Genomic DNA, 17110 nt, shown 5'->3' with positions numbered 1-17110 from the left:
ATTAATGAAACAAACTGAAACTAAGCAGTTAATGTTTACAAAAAACAAATTACAGTCTGAAATAGAATATTCTGAGACTATTTTTTTCAGAAATGTGAACTTGTCTTTGTAAGAATACCTGTGCAGAATTTGCCTGGCTTCATGAACTTGACTTATTTTTAAATTCAGGCTACAGTGAAAAAAGATAAACTGATTGTTTTATTTGTGAGTGCAATGCAAATATATCCAAGGCATCAAACAGGTAACATGGTCCTGAACAAATGCATTAACATGAATGGCAATCACCTTTAACAAGTAATACACACATGCCTTTCATCTTCCAGTTTTTCCTTCTACTGTTCTGCTCAACTTAAACCACCTGCTTCCCAAACATAAGTTCATATTCAAGATCCATATTTGTGGCATATCAAACTATGAACAATTTTTAAAAGGTTTAATCAGAGTTGAATTTATTTAGGAATGGTTTTAACATAGCAAAAGCAAAATTACTCCAGCTATGCTGTGTTATTGACATACTGTGCATTCCAATGCTCCATAGCTCTTTAAACTACACTCACTGGTGTAATGAATGAATCTTCAATTTTTATCATGAAAGGGCGGCATAATTTATATTGCTAGCGAACAAACTCATTTTCCAAATGGAGCATATTCAAGTGAATTCTTATGTACAATGCTGCTTTACACACTACTGCCATCTAGCAGTTGCTTTGATCATGACTAGATAATTAAGAAAACCAGCAAAACTTTGGTACCTTTTAAAACAAAACTATGACAAACACTCCCTCTCCCCAATTTAAGACTTCGTATTACAATCCGTGATACAAACTGTTATTCATGCTGACATAGCCCGCCCTTCAAACAAAACAGCTGCCAGCTTTACTCTTGTATTTGGGAAGCAAGGCTGTACAAATACAGCAGGTAAAGCAGGCACATTTGTTTTAGTAAATAAGCCAGGCACTTGGCAGGACAATATCCCACAACAGTCATCCTTTCCTTCCCCAGAATTACTATGAAGGCATAAATTAAGCAAAAGTGAAGCGTGTGGTGATTTTCGTTCTTTTAACAAGGTCATTTAGATACAGAAATCTCAACTAATACCTGACTATGACTTCTAGGACCCATATAACTGGCTGGTGACAATGTAACAAAAATGAGCCTCTGTTACGGGTACATAAGATCTTTTTATTAAAGGAAAAGGAAAACTACAAATCGAGGAAAAGACAACATAACTTGAAGTCCTAAGCCGCACCAGGAAACCAAAGTTATTACCACCAGCAGGTCACCTGCTTCCCTTAAATTTAATCAAAAAAATTATGTTTACTAAATGCACAAAAACTTGGAGGAAGACCACATTCTTTGTCAAGCTCTGTATTTGTACCCTTTGATCACAGCTTTTATTTGCTCTTTTGTTGGTCAAGAAACAAACTACTTAGCATTTTGAAAAATGCATAAAGTAAATTCTATAAAAAAATCAAATTATCTTAAGTATTACTTTTATTAGCAGCATTTCATGACTGTTGCATATTCATCTTTTTGCAGATCATCCTTTTGCAGATAAATCATGAAGCAGAAAAAATGTTTCCTTTGCAGTTGCTTGAGCTGCTACAAAAATTCCACTGCTCTGGGTTTTCAACATAAAAGTTGAAATCCAGGTAAGCAATAATTGATAAGGTTGAGTGTGTAATTTTAAAACAAGGAAATGAAACTGAAGAATCTATTCTGTTCACCAATATAAGCTATCAAATATTGGACTTGTTAACAGCATTACCTGAAAAAGTTAAAAGTCTGGATGGTTACTGTGTCCTACTGTTGCAGGCTATTTAGCCTCCTCCTCTGTAGTCCCTGCCAAACTTCTCACACACAATGCATAGATAATTAACACTGTCCTTTTTGGTGTTCTCTTCTGGAGGTTTCTTCATAATTATATTCACTGGAAATTGCTTTGTTTCCAGCCCTCAAAAGTTTGTTCTGCAAGACAATCTTGCTTCTACAGTGACACACAAGGCAGTTACATAAAAACAAGACTTGCTGTGTCTTGTTTTATTTTCTATATTCAAGTCTTTTGTGCAGAATTATCATGAGGCACATCCAGTTTAAAAGGAGTGAACAAGTGTCCCAAAAATCTTTAAGCTTAATCACGTCTCAAGTTAATAGTTTTTTTTGTTTGTTTGTTTGTTTTGGGGGGAAGGGAGGGCAAATAGAATTAAAGCTAAGCAATCTAAAATTAACAGTGAATGTTACCCTCACCCCCTGCCACCAAAAAAAAAAAGGAAAAATCATAAGCTTACTTAAAACTTTCAGAACACTGAGTGCAATCTGTGCATGAAAAATGTAAAATTTATTTTTGTGCTTTCCTTTGAAAGATCATTTGAGTTCTACTATACTCTTGAGTTACTTGAGTTATCAATACTTAATTAATTAAATTAATAAAGTCCTCATTCCTTCCAAGTCTGTATTCAGCATTTTATATTACCTGTTGTACATTTACAGGTGAAGCAGCTACAAATATAAAACTAGTGTAGCATTCTACGTTTTAATTCAACACCAAATGACTAGCACCCCTACGTGACACACAAACACACATACTCACAAAGATGGCATGCAAAAAAAAAAAAAAAAAAAAGAAATGGTAGTGATAACTTGTTTTGATGCCCTGAAATGTGCTTGATCAAATTGACTCTTGTATGTATTTATCTTTCAGACTGAAAAACATACTTTAATATGAACTATCACCCTGTATAGATGGTTACTCCTGCTGTGCCTTAAATCCACAGAAATCCAAATTAAGAATAACCACTAAGTGGCAGCATCTACATCTACTAGAAGTAGGAAGTTATAAAAATTAGTATGAAAATGTCTTATAAAGAGAGCCTTCTACCTTCTTACATCAGAGCTGCCTTACTCTCTTCCTGCAAAAAGTCATTTTGAATTAAAAACAAACTATTTAAAAAAAAAGAAGGAATGCCAACATTTATAAACCAATCTGCTTGCCCATTAGGAACTGAATTGAAGCAAATGTACAGATCGTAAAACATCATGGATTTAAAAGAGAATGTTAGACTTCAATGGTAAACAGAACCAGCATATTTATTTGTGCCTGGCATTCTTCTATGCTGAGGCAATGCAGTACCATGAGCACGTAACACACAGGGATGCAACTTTTATGACCACCATACCGTGATTCAATCTGTCCTACCTGATTTTAGCTTCATAATGGATCCAGTAAGACTAGGTCTCTCAGATTCACCTTCATTTCAATTTCAGCCTGTCAATTTCCCCCGTATGCTGAACTGCGCAAAAGCAGCATCAAACAGGTGAAACAGGCAAGCAAAGAGGACCAGCATCTGTTTGATTCAAACAGTCATCTACTTATCTCAACTAGAACAATCAGATTTGGTCTCTCTCATGAGAGGATGCTGGGATGTAACACCATACCTTGTCACAGGGCTTTTCTAACATTACAGACTAGTTTATTTTCCCTTATTTTCAATGTAAGGGAACTTCTTGCTTACTTTTAATAACACAACAATCCTGTAAAAGTAGCTCAAAGTGAGAGAACAGAGAAAGAAATGAAGGAGAAAAAGCTCTGCGTTATCAAAAAGCTTACATACAATAAAATGGACAAAGTGATTTCTAAAATGCTCTCAGCACTTTTCTCGTGTGTGTGGAGGTCCTAAAGCTGGCCTTATTTGTTTTAATCTAGATATTGTAATTTCATTTTAGCAACATGTCAGTAAAAAACAGTATCCAGTTGTAAAATGTTATTAGATTTTGGAAATGCAATAAAGGGAAATCTGAAGGACAGAGCAGTTACAAAATATATAGCAATTCAACTTGTATAAAAGATTATGTCCCATTTAATGTATCGATATATACATCTCATTTTTTTCTCATTTTACTTTAACTTCTTTTTTTTTTTTTTTTTTTTTAATAAAAGGACTGCTGTAAACCTGAATGCACAACTCTACTCACATTAAAACATTTTTCTACAGTAGCTTTTCTGTAATGACGCTCCTAATTATACCTAAGGTGTAATACTGATTTCAGTAAAACCCATCTCCTTTATATTACAGAATTTGACACGTATGAACCACACTGGGAATTAGAGGAAAATCAGAGCTCTGAAATATTTTTTTTTCTTCCAACTATAATTATGTTTTCTGTATTAAGCCATAACAAAAACGTACTTACCTATCCACCAGTTTTTTAGCAAATCCAAAATCAGTAAGCTTGATATGTCCTTCTTTGTCTAGTAATATATTTTCAGGTTTTAAGTCTCTGTAAACTATTTCTTTGGAGTGCAGGTATTCTATTGCACAAATAATTTCTGTAGAATAAAACAGTCCTGTACTGTTGTTGAAACGCCCCATGTTGCGCAGGTAACTAAAAAGTTCTCCCCCTGGCACATATTCCATTAACATGTATAAAAAACGCTCATCATGGTAGGTCCAGAATCTGCAATAAAAATATTGTTTTATTGATTAAACAAATTATCTCTGCAATTTACTTCAGAAGTAAATGTCTGTAAACTAATCTCTATTACCCCAAGTATGTACATAATACTTTAATGGTTCCCATTGTACAAATATTAAAACCCCAAGAACCTAGCAAGATTATGTAAGAGCTGTTCAAGTAGCTAACTTAACTTGAAAAGTAAAAACACAGAGTTAAAAACGTGCACAGCACTGGCTTAGAAAGAAAAAATTAACTGACAGACTCCTTTGCTTTGTACCAAACAGGTATCTGCTAGGCACCTAGTAACTGACTTTGTATACTGTTAGTGTGCTAGGACCAGATGATTCTCACATACATACTATTTTACTTAATCAAATATTGCCAAAGTAAAGGGGAGGATGAGCAGAATCTGCATTTATAAAGATGTTTATGACAGTATGTTCACAAAGAGGACACCAGAGAGCTCTCCTTCCCTTCTTGTACCCTTCCTACACAGTAATATACTACCCCAACTGAAGTGAGTAGGTTACTAGATAAGTGTCAGATCACAATGCCTGCTCTTCTATGATATCTTTAACAAATCAATAGAAAAGCAAAGCAGGATCATTTCTTTACCTCAGAACTAACTTAATGAAAATTACCTTCTGTTGCTCAGACTATTGCCTTTCTTTTAAGAAATACTGTGGTACCTTCTTTCCTAAAGTGCAGTAAAGAACAGCCAAGGAAAAAGAAAATCACCCTAAATGGCTTTCAAATGCTTCATTACAGAATATGGGAACCTTCTCTTCCTCATTCCTAGAACTAAGCTATTCTTCTTTCTGCCCACATTAACCAAGTCATACACCACACATCCAAATGTAACTTAACAATTCAGAAGAAAACCAATATTTAATAAAGCCTGGAAGAATATTTTACTATTTCAAAACAAACAGTTATTATGACAGTCAAAAAAAGTATCCTCATCTACTTTCTTTATAGAAGAATGGAAGTTACTTCAGCTTCTAATAAATGTTCCTGTAGTATCACAAAAATGTACAGATCAAATAGCTTTTTTTTTTTTTTTTGGCTTCATTAACTAGTTCCTAATGAAGGTAGTGAGTCTCAAGAACGATAAGCAGGGCAAACTCAGCTTCCAAACCCAAGACTGAGTTTTGCTCAGTAAGATTTTCTACTTTCTTTCTTGATGCTGGCACTAAGGGCAACCAAACAAGAAACTATCAGACACCAGCTACAGCTCCTCTATGGGTTCAAAGGCACAGGCTTTTCTATTTTTTTAGACTATTACAGAGTCTTCAGCATCACTAAGTGGCTACTGATGATGTTCACAGTGTTTCTGGACTACATAAAAACTCTCTTTAGATGTTTTTAAGGAGTTAAGCGAAGTTACAGCTACAAGAAATGAAGAAAGAGGGACAGGAACAGATAAAATGAAGCAAACCATGTATGTAAAAAAAAAAAAAAAAAGATTTACAGGGGAAAGAAAGGGCAAAATCTGAGAAAGACTACAAGAAAAAAGGGAAGACCTAGTACAAATATCACAGTATTTGTACTGGAAGTCACATCTTTAAGCAGTGAGTTTTAAAGGGTTGTCTATACACAAAAATTGATGTGTTATTTATTATGTATGAAAAATGGAAAATAACTTTATTATTTGTAATACAGATTGCTTTGCATTGTATTTTAATATATAAAAGGAAAATACTACAGAAGCTGAGATTAGAATAGCATACAAATCTGGCTTCTTTATATGAACTGTGGAAGCTATTGTGAACTCTTAGAGTCTAATAACCTATTTTAGCTTACAGGGCTATAAAACATGATTTTTATTAATTCTGATTTTCTTGAAAAATTAAAGATACATGTTAAAATTGCAGTGCCATGTGAACTGCTGCACTCAGAGTTATGACACTTCATTCAAACTTGTCAGTAAAAATTGTATAGGAGTCTTCAATGACCAGCTGTTACAAGAGCATGAATCATTTCCAAGAAACAGTTTAAGAGATAAGTAGATAAATAACTTCTGTTTACAGAAAAACTGATTCAGAAACTCACTATACAATACTTCTTAAATGTAACAGGAAAAGGAAAAACAAACAAACAAACAAAAAAAAAAACTAACAATGTAAAGTTAAGGTACCGGAATGGTGAAGGTCAGAACTAGATGATGTACAGCACTACTTAAATTCCCATCATAAAGTGCTACAAAATACAGTATTATGCTGCACTGGCCAAATTCCTTGAATTTGCAGCTAGAGGACGATACTATCCATGTTTCAGGTGGTGATGGGAACGCAAAAACCAGACTGTAAATAGCATGGTTTAAAGGCATTGAAGCAGAAAAATAGTTGTCTCTTTGCTGATCAACTACAGACAAAAATTTAATGATAAAAACACATGTATTGAGTAGGAGAGGAGCAGGCTGGAGCTAGAAAAATCCTCATTTGTTATCAAGTCAGTGGTAACTGTCCATGAACGTTTGTTTGACATAAAGCACACAAATATGAACATGACTTAAAATGTAAATTGCTCATTCCAGCTAGGTTGCTTTGAGTCTCCTTTGCCAAGGGACTCAGACAATTATAAGAGCACAGCTGATGCAGCATCACATGGAGCATGTCAACAGAAAAGGAAGAGAGCTAGAAGACAAGAACAGTTCCTTTGCACACAAATCAACTTGCATTTGAATTGTGTCCTTCTGTTGCCAGCTTTAAAATCCGGCATTTTGGAAACAAGGCAAGAACAACAACAACAACAACAAAAAACAACAAGAAAACTTAATCAGTTGGATTTTTTGACCACTGCTTCTGTATGGACACCAATCCTCATGACCCTGTCTCACTTGTCACACAGGTTTCCTCTGTTCCCACACTTGCTGCGCTACTATAGATGCATAGATGTACATTTTTTTCCTCTTTTCTTAAAATAGAATTTATGTACGTAAGTATACAAATAAAGTCCTGTTCCTCCTGTTCCGCCCATATTTTAACCAGTCTAACCAGATGTACTCTCATCTTGCTTTCCTGCATGCATCTCAAGCTTCACATCCCTTAGAACTCATCTTACTGATATTAAGCCACATGCAGGATTTATGAACACTAGCTGGAAACTAATAGCGTAATTATGCTGGAAAAAGCAACAGCACACAAGGAAAAAAAGCCTCCTCCTTAAGAATTATTCTAGGGCTCATTTTGATAAGCCAATGTTAGCATTTATTTGTTTTTCCCTCACTTAAGAAAATCTCTATTGCTCTTTGAAAAACAAAACAAAACAAAAAAAAACTAGAGACAGAGCGTAAAAACTTGTAATAATTTATTGCTTAAATTGTGATTTTTGTTTTTATACTCTTAGTTCTTCCATAATAAATATTTTACTTTGAAGTCTAATTTAGACTAGATTACTTAACAGAAATTAAGCATTTGTTGTTGGTTACGTACATAAGAACTTACAGTAAGAATCTGGAATGCTTAGTTTTAAATGCACTTCATATACTATTTTAATAAAAAACCAGCAACTTACAATCTGATCAAAAATGGGTGATTGACCTCTTTCAAGACTGACTTTTCATTGTGCACATGTTGTTCTTGCTTCAGTCGAATGACATCTGGAATGCTCATTACTTTCAGTGCAAAGTAACGTTTGGCCATTTTTTCCTTCACAAGATGAACACGCCCAAATGTACCTGTGCCTGAAAAGTTGAAGAAAAACATCAATGTATTATTAAAAAAAAACGATTTGCTAATTTAAAACCTACAGGACCTCACTATTACATTTTTTAGTTGCTCCCACACTTTTTTCCCTTGGAATTTGTCAAGTTTTAGTGATAATGGTCTAATAAAAATAACAATACTGTGATACTGCCGTTCTTTGGATAGATACTGGAAGCATTTCTTGCCAAGAGCAGTGGTCCTGAGAAAGCGTAAGGAAGATCTGAAACAACAAGTCAGTAACAGAGAAGACTCAAATGTAACCAAGATAAATGAAACATGCAAAACTGTTCTCAAGTATAGGAGAAAGGCTGGGAAACATCTTAAATTTCTGAGATCTGTTTTAATTTAGGTAGGAGCAGGGCACGTAATCTCAACAAAGATTCAGAAATAGCATTCAGCTTATCCTATATACACACAGCACATGGCATAAAGGGAAAAAAATCATCACTGACCAAGAAATTAACATTCAATTGTAACAGATTTAAGTTATTGTTTGTACTAAGTAAATATTAACTTTCCATATATTATTAAAACAATGTAGCTAAATCCACTAGTGTTTGAAATAATAGGAACTCATAACAAGAGTAGAGAATGTAAAAAAAGATCAACATAAAAATAAAGCAATATTAATCTACCAAGACTTCAGTAACTGAAAACAGCTGTCTGCTAATATTCAGGTGAGGAGCTCATTCCCTTAAATGTGCACAGAGCAATGAAGTGATTCAGTAGGGGAAGGGAATGATTGGAAAAAAAAAATACTTAAAAGTGCTGACTAGTATATAAACAACAAAAAATATCTCCTTGTAGTGCTGCATTGTTATATTGCATGGTAAGAGTACATTTCAGGCACTTTTTTTTTTTTTTTGTAGTTAATGCACTTCTTTTTCAATTCACTCTTAAAAATATAAAAGGCAAATAAAAAGCAGTCAAAAAACATATTGTCTTTTGAATAATGTATTATGCATTTGTCTTCATTCAATACAGTAATCGTTAAGTTTCCTTTTAAATGCCTTGCACTCAAGACAATTATACATAACTGAACCAAGAATTATTTTTGAGTTTGAAAGGAAAATTAAAACTATTACGTTTAGCCACAGTTCCATTTGTGAGCAGCACAGTATTACACATTTCTAGATTAACTACTTCAGCTCTCTGGGTGCCTGCTCTTTTTTTTTTTTTTTTTTGCGCTCTTTAAACAACGTTATGTAGGTTCCACTGAACAGTACAGAAGAGATTTTTAATCCTATTCTCTGACAGAAACATGTCCCACTATAAAGTGGCATTTAAACCAATTGCCGGATTTGTAGAAGGCCACTCTCTTGCTCAGAAGTGCCTTCCAAAAGAAGTCAAAATTTTATACTCACTCTTGCAATTACTGCCTTGCACGTGCTGTAGGAAGGCCGCTCATTGACCTGATGCAGTATTATTAGCAAGCGTGTTAGCTGATTTCAGGTTGGGTTGATTGGTTATGATCAATCAATACCACAAGACAACTTTCTAAGATGTGTAGCAGGTGAAGGGGATGAATAAGTATATGGAAAGAGGAAGGGTGGGAGGAGAAAAAAAATAAAAGGTGTTCCAAAACTGCATTACAGTGGCAAGAAAAAAAAAAAAAAATCCCTGTAGCAGATTCAGGAAACTCAAGTTACACTTAAAACATTTACACTTTATTTAACAGTTGTTCTTTCAAGTCACTTGTAATATTGTTTAAAGCATGGCATTTACTAAAAACAAAATATTCACACTACAAACCAGGAACTAACAACTTCAGCAATCCAATTCTATAGAAGTTGTAGCTCCACTACCAATACAGCTTTCGAGATAATATTTCTCACTACACAAACCCAACAAGTATTACAGTTGTCTAAAAGATTATATCAAAGCATTTTTTTTTCTTTTGTTTTGTCTTTTAAACACATATTCCCACCCGTCCTGAATTACAGTTCTTTAACCATGAAAACTGTAAACAGGTCTCAGATAAAGCTTGCTGTTGTATTGAAGTGAGCCACCAGGTTACCCTGGAAAATTTATCATGCAATTAAATCCCCTAGCAATGCAGTCACAATAAATGACTATACCTGTAAATAATCTTGTTTTCATGGACTTGAGCTTACGAAGTTTAAAAAAATAGATTAAAAACAGAATATCCAAGCACAACCATCTGTTCAGACTAAAATACTTATTATTTATATCTTTATTGGATGCGTACATGAAAAAAATAACTTTGGTCATTTCAAAATTAGGAGCTGAAATGCATGTTCAAGTCCCTGGAAAAACATTTTGAATGCAGAATAACTGATGCTTATCATGCATCAACACTAAAAAGCATCTTAAAAACTCTTAAGTCTTCCAAATGCTGACTCAGGGAAATGAACAGTACCAGCCCCACAAGTAAATGCTGTTTTCATATACATTTTGATACTTGCATGAATAAAATACTCCCACAGACACATTCATGAGGAAAGTAGGAGGTGACCACATAACTAATTGTTTCCTGGGTCTTTAATGCCCTCATGTTTCATGAAGCACCTCACTTGTCCTAGAAATTCTCATTTTAGAATATTTTATTTTTTCCAGCAGTACAAGTGGCGGTGCTCAGAAATAATAATAGTAACGCCACGTTCCACCACGTTCACAGCAGGACCCGTCAGGGACTTCTTTAGCAATGGCTCTAAATTTGGAAACACGGCCTCTTTAAAAACCTTCCTGCCGGGAGCAGCAGTGCCTGGCAGGCTGTTCCAGAAGGGTGGCAAGACCTCATCCAGGGAGCCTCGGGGAAAAGCCAGAGACCACACAGACAGACGAGAACCTACAACCTCCCGAACCAGTTTCATTGTTTGCCTGGTTGCACGCAGACTTTCTTCAAACATCTCCAGCCTAATTTCAAGCAGCTACGGAAATCAAGCTGACAATCCTGAATCCCTCTAACTCAGCAGACCAAGAAGTTCTTCAACATTTGTTTGCAGATGTCTCTTTCTCACGATACGAATTGTCTCCCTTTCAAATCTTCTCAGAAAATCCATTAGGCCTACATCTGTTGGCAGTGACAGTACCCAGACATACAACCACCACCCTTCCAGCACTTTTGACAAACAATACACACCCTCAAAGTCCCAAAGAAAAATAGGAATGCTTTGCAATTTACATGGAGGTTTGCTTGCACTGTTTAAGTTGTTCAAACTCCTCTTGTGGCAAAGAGAACCAAAGAGCAAACACGGGAGTACCAGGTATTTTTCTAACATAGAAAAAAAATATCTTTAATATTGTGGGGCTGTTAACAAGAACTGGGTGGCAGGGATCTTGCTGAAACTTAAAAACAGCAGCTGTATAAATGCACACAAGTGTGGTTTAATTTATGGTTTCGCACTGCCACATGCAGGACTAACTGTGGCATTTGTTTGTTTGTTTTAATGTTTACCCAGTCTGTGGGCAACCAGATGAAGTTTGGATACAAAAACAAGTACAATTCAAATATCTCACTTTGTTCTGGATCTCCTGCTCATGTTCACATTTCTGCAGACATCTGGGGAGGGTGGAAGGGTGGGCAGGCTACAAGAGAGACTTGTTATGGTTCTGTAGCACAGTCAGGAATACCTAGCTGCTTTACACGGGCCTGCCTTGCCACTGAGACTAGCTGGAACTCTGCCCCCATGTTCATGGCAAGAAGCCTAACAAATTGAGGCAGTGAAGTGGCTGCGTGTAAAAGAGAGGCACCGCTCCCATAAAATTGAGAGACGGCTCTTTGAAACAGAAAGAGGCAGGGTTACACGTCTTCTGTCAAAGCACCGCTGCCTCTCATCCTCCACGAAAGTGACACTAAGGTCATGGAACAACTTGTTAATCCCTGCGCAATTTCTGTGCCCCTATCTCCTCAAAGCTCAGCTATTTGAAACTGGATAATTTGCCCCTCTGCAACACAGGCAAATAAACCTTAGTATTACCTTAGAATAGAAATATTTTGCCCATGCACATCTTACATATAGCAATGAAAGGAAATATGGTATTTGCAGATTTGCATAATATTCTGCTGACATTTATTTTATATTCAGTTCAAAATAGGAGACGTCAGGAATTACATACCATTCTGGATGAGTCCCCATCTCCCCTCAAAGGCATCTAGCAAATGAAGGTTTCTTGCCACTAGTAACACAAGCAATGAAGAGTGCTCATGCCATTTGCAACATGAACACAATTCCAAGATTTTCAGGACTAAGGGGGCAAACAGAACAATCATGCAAAATGCTAACCACTAATCCAGTATAATCTGTTTACAACAGAAACAATAATTTTTTTGGATCCCTTTGCAAATTCAGTGCGGTTGCAGAACTTGAAGGAATGCCAATAATCTTCTCAATTAGGTAACCTTCTCGTGTTAAACACACAACAAGGAGGAGGACAAATACTGCGGAGGAGCAGCTTAGGCTGGGTATCAAACACAAGAAGGGCATTCTCAGTCATATGAAACAAGCTGGATTCCCTTACAGCATGCCAAAACACCATATCCAGCTTCCAGGATTTTGCTCTTTGAAGCCTGGTAGAAAAGAATAACGAATGTGGGAATATTTCTGATGCAATTTAAGATACATTTGATGCTAGGAAAACCAATCCTGCAACTAAAATAATCAGCTAAAATAATTGAGTGACTAGTCATGTACTGACTATTTTGCTATTGATGTAGGTGACTGAATTTAATGTTCAGTTTGCCTCTTTGCTTGCTCCCATTAATTAGGCCCAGCTGTTCCAGCTTCCCATCATTTTAATCCCCAGTTCTTTCTTAAAACTAAGTTATCCCTGCTCAGATAGATACCATCTGTTTTAACAAAGAATAAACTAGGTCAAGTGAGATCCCTGACCCTGAGGGCTGCTTTTTGAGTCCCACAGGGGATGGTCCTGATTTCCACAGATGCCTACAGAAAGAATCAGATGTATTCGCTATTATTTACAGTTAGAAGAAACATTTCCCACTGGGCCATGTGATGGTCTTTGTTGGTAGCCACAAGCAGGACAGGCAATTCTGCTGAGTGTCAGAGATAACTTAGGTAAATTGTAGCAGATTACAATCTCGCTACTGAATGTCGGATTTCTCTGCTCTTTAATCTACAGCTTGTCTTGTGACAGAACTTGAACAGACTAGCAATACATGTCTTAAAAGGTGGAGGGGGCCATCAACAGTTCTTGAAAAAAGGCAAGAATGGACATATCAAAGGAAAGGAGCCTGCCCAAGTAACCAGATTAACATTTGAGAGAGGGTAGAGGAAATCAGATGAGACAAGCAGCTGTGGGCTTCTACAATAGTTGAGCAAGACAACACAGAAGGAGGAGTAGGAAGGTTTTGGACATCAAAGTGGCATTGTTCAGTTTTTTTGTTTGTTTGTTTGTTTTTCAACCCACAGACCACTGTCAGACCAAATACCTTGCAGACTACCACTCAACCTTCCCAGTGTCTTCACACTGTTCCACAAACAAGCTGTGGGCTGCTGCTCATAACTCTTTAGACCACTGCTTCTATACCTCCACCACCCTAGAGAGTTCTGATCTACACCTAAAAAAACACGAGAGAGAAACAAAGGAATTTAGAGGTTTCATAGGATGCCTCATTGTTCTAAATTTGTGTATCTTATATTAGTGAACGCAGTAAGTAAATATGCGATTTCTTTTGCAAAGCATTTTTACATCCTTCAGTGATCATGTATCTGAGGACACGGTCTGATAAAGAGCACTTAACGGCATAGAAAACGGGACCAAAATGCCTCCTACAGCGTTCACCATATGCAGCTTTGCCAGAGTATCTTGCTTCCATGACTTTGTTCATGCATCTGCTATGCTATTTCCTAGTTTACACTAGTAACCACTTGAATAGAGAAAATATCTTTCTACTTTGCAACGATGTAGGATACTAGACAGAACAAAATATATATTTACCTGCTACACTCCAGGTGAGATGATCACTTCTGGGGTATATAAGACTACTCAGCCCAGAAATACTATTGCCAGTGGCATTCCAGAGTGATCCCCTCTTTCTTCTGTTTTGGATTCTGGTCTCTCCCCTTGTCAATCTATTTTTCAACTGAAATATCAATATCACCATTTCTTTATTGCTCAGCTGAAGTTAGAAAGAAACTAGCATTGCATGTTCTAAGTATAGTCTAGACCTTGACTCAAAGATTCATCTCCAACTTGCTCTGTAAACAATATCCACCTCTTTGCAGTTTCTAGATTTCAAAGATCCTGAAAATGTGTGTTACTTTTTTCTTACTTAATTACTTATTATACAGGAAGTCGATAGAGATACACCACTAAAACAAAATTTAACAATTTGGAATATAGACCTTGTTCAACTTCCCTTAATATTTGATATGCCAGAGAAGAATACCAAGCACTTAAGTCAAGTCCTGGTGTTGAACCACCCACTTAATTCTTTTTGAATTACACCCTGTAAGAATTAAAAACACAGAATCACCATGCTAATTAAGACACACCAGTCAAACTTTCTGTTTTTCACATAGTTCAGAAACAGGTTCGTGATTTCCAAAAGGAGCAATTCAATAAAACACCCATGGTGGGAGTTCCTTTCTAATTCCAGATAAATTGTTTTTTGGCTCACAATCATTTGGTCTCTGTTAAAGTACTATAAATATCAGGGTGCCATTAAACAAAATTATCAGATTCTCTTTATACTTTATGGGCCCCTGATATTTCAGAATAGAATCACAGAATATCCTGAGTTGGAAGGGGCCCACAAGGATCATCAAGTCCAACCCCTGGCTCCACACAGGACCACCCCAAAATCAGACCCTATGTCTGAGGGTATTGTCCAAATGTTTCTTGAACTCCAGCAGGCTCAGTGCTGTGACCACTGCCGTGGGGAGCCTGTCTCAGTGCCCGACCACCCTCTGGGTGCAGAACCTTTTCCTAACGCCCAGCCTGACCCTCCCCTGTCCCAGCTCCATGCCATTCCCTTGGGTTTTGTCACTGTCTCCAGAGAGCAGAGCTCAGCGCCTGCCCCTCTACTCCCCTCGTGAGGGAGCTGCAGGCCACCATGAGGCCTCCCCTCAGCCTGCTCTGGGCCGATCAAACCAGAGGACCTCAGCCACTTCTCATGTCTTCCCCTCCAGACCCTCCACCATCTTTTTTGCCCTCCTTTGGATGCTCACTATGATTTTATGAATCTTCATAACAGTAAAGAGTTTCAAGCCATATTTATATTACAACCCCAAATAATGAATCCGGATCTCTCTCCAGATATTCTAATTTCTTGTCTGCTGTTGTAAATACTTGCCTCCTACTCCCTGAACTGAGATAAGTACTAAATTTAAAACTTCGAATTGGATGTCTGAAACATAGTCTAAACCAAAAGGGATTGACCCCTGACTTGCTATGAAAAAAAGAAGTAGTTGCAATTTGCCTCTGGTAGTACATAAAGAATAAGTTCAGGTAATCATTAATACACTATTTTTCACTTACTCTGATGATGAACTAAAAGTGCTTTTCACAGTGATTTCCCCCCCCCCCCCCTCACAATGAAGGTAAAAGGAAAGATAGTGAATAAAACTAAGCAGGAAAAAATAAAACTGGGAAAAAAAAAAAAAAAAAAAGCTTTGTGGCTAAGTCACATAACCAAATCTTTATTTAGGACATTAAAGCTTTCTCTCATCGTTTGTCTGTACTTCTATCTTCTTATTTTAGTTTTTCTTTAGCTTTCTCCTTTAACTGGAAGCATATAAAAAAACAATTTGGCCACGTCCTGGTTTCAGCTAGGATAGAGTTAGTTTTCCTCCTAGTAGCTGGTAGGGTGCTGTGTTTGGGATTTAGGCTGAGAATAATGTTGATAACATGCTGATGTTTTAATTGTGGCAGAGCAGTGCTTACAGTAAGCCAATGACTTTTCAGCTCTTCGCTCTGTCCTGCCAGCAGGCAGGCTGGGGGTGCAGCAGGAGCTGGGAGGGGACAGACCCAGGATAGCTGACCCAAACTGGCCAAAGGGGTATTCCATATCATATGGTGTCATGCTAAACAATATATAGGGGTGGCTAGCCGGGGTGAGGGAGGCGGCTGCTCGGGGATAGGCTGGGCATCGGTCAGCAATTGCATTGTGCATCGCTTGCTTGTGCACATTATTATCAGTAATACTATTATCATTATTATTTCCCTTTCTTTTCTATGCTAATAAACTGTCTCTATCTCAACCCACTGGTTTTCTTTTTTTTAAAAAAAAAAAATAAATATATATTATTTTTTTTTTCTTCCAATTTTCTCCCCCATCCCAGAGAGGGAGGGGGAAGGGTGAGTGAATGGCTGTGTGGTGCTCAGCTGCCAGCCCAGGTAAAACCACTACAGGCCAGTTACTTCACTCAAATTCAGCATGGAGATACTTGATTTAGTTTCCCATAGAAGTACAGTTTTAACAATTTCCTATATCACTAGGTCAAGGGTAGATTTAGACCTTTCCAAGCACTTCTGACTAAAGGGAACTTTCAAAAAGGTCTTGAAGGTTTACTATAGCAGCACCTCTATGGAAGATACATGACAGGCCAAGTACACAACAGATTGTTCCAGTAGCTTTTGTTCCTTCAATTGCTGCAGTTGGACATATTAAGTCTTGTATTTTCCTGACAAATTACTGTATGGACAGAAGTGTAATTGTATCCCCAGAAAACAGGAAACCTTAAAATAAATAAAGCTGACCAACCATAAAACTACAGAATACGGTTGTGCCCCAAAACATGTTTTCACCTCATAAAAACAAATGATTGGCTAAGAACAAAAATATGCTTACAAATGCAATAATCCAGGAAAGATTTGAAGAGTCACTTCATCCTACAGAAGTTAAAGTTGCACGGAGTCTGATAAATATCAGAGATGCATGAAGCACCATATGTCCAAACTTAACAGCAGTCCCCCACAAACTATGAGGCTAAATGGTACTTAGCCATTGAAAAAGAAAGTGG

At 36.8% G+C, this 17110-nt stretch overlaps 1 protein-coding gene across 3 annotated transcripts in view; it reads right to left on the bottom strand.

Annotated features, from left to right (window-relative positions):
- PRKX (protein kinase X-linked) overlaps nucleotides 1–17110 on the bottom strand; it is a 58669-nt gene that overhangs the window by 20876 nt on the left and 20683 nt on the right. For 2 of the 3 annotated variants that reach the window (XM_035310270.1, XM_035310436.1), the window contains exons 2-3: nucleotides 7972–8140; nucleotides 4192–4455 (exon numbers count right to left, since the gene is read on the bottom strand). In XM_035310270.1, the coding sequence (XP_035166161.1) occupies nucleotides 4192–4455; nucleotides 7972–8140 (433 nt within the window). Of the gene's footprint in view, nucleotides 1–4191; nucleotides 4456–7971; nucleotides 8141–15049; nucleotides 15056–17110 lie in introns of all 3 variants that reach the window. The other variant, XM_035310354.1, reaches the window with a different exon arrangement.

Source organism: Oxyura jamaicensis, chromosome 1 (genome assembly GCF_011077185.1).
Source record: "Oxyura jamaicensis isolate SHBP4307 breed ruddy duck chromosome 1, BPBGC_Ojam_1.0, whole genome shotgun sequence".
In the NCBI taxonomy this organism is placed as follows: Eukaryota; Metazoa; Chordata; class Aves; order Anseriformes; family Anatidae; genus Oxyura; species Oxyura jamaicensis.
The sequence above is the reverse complement of the archived record's forward strand: the minus strand, read 5'-3'. Positions and strand labels throughout refer to the sequence as shown.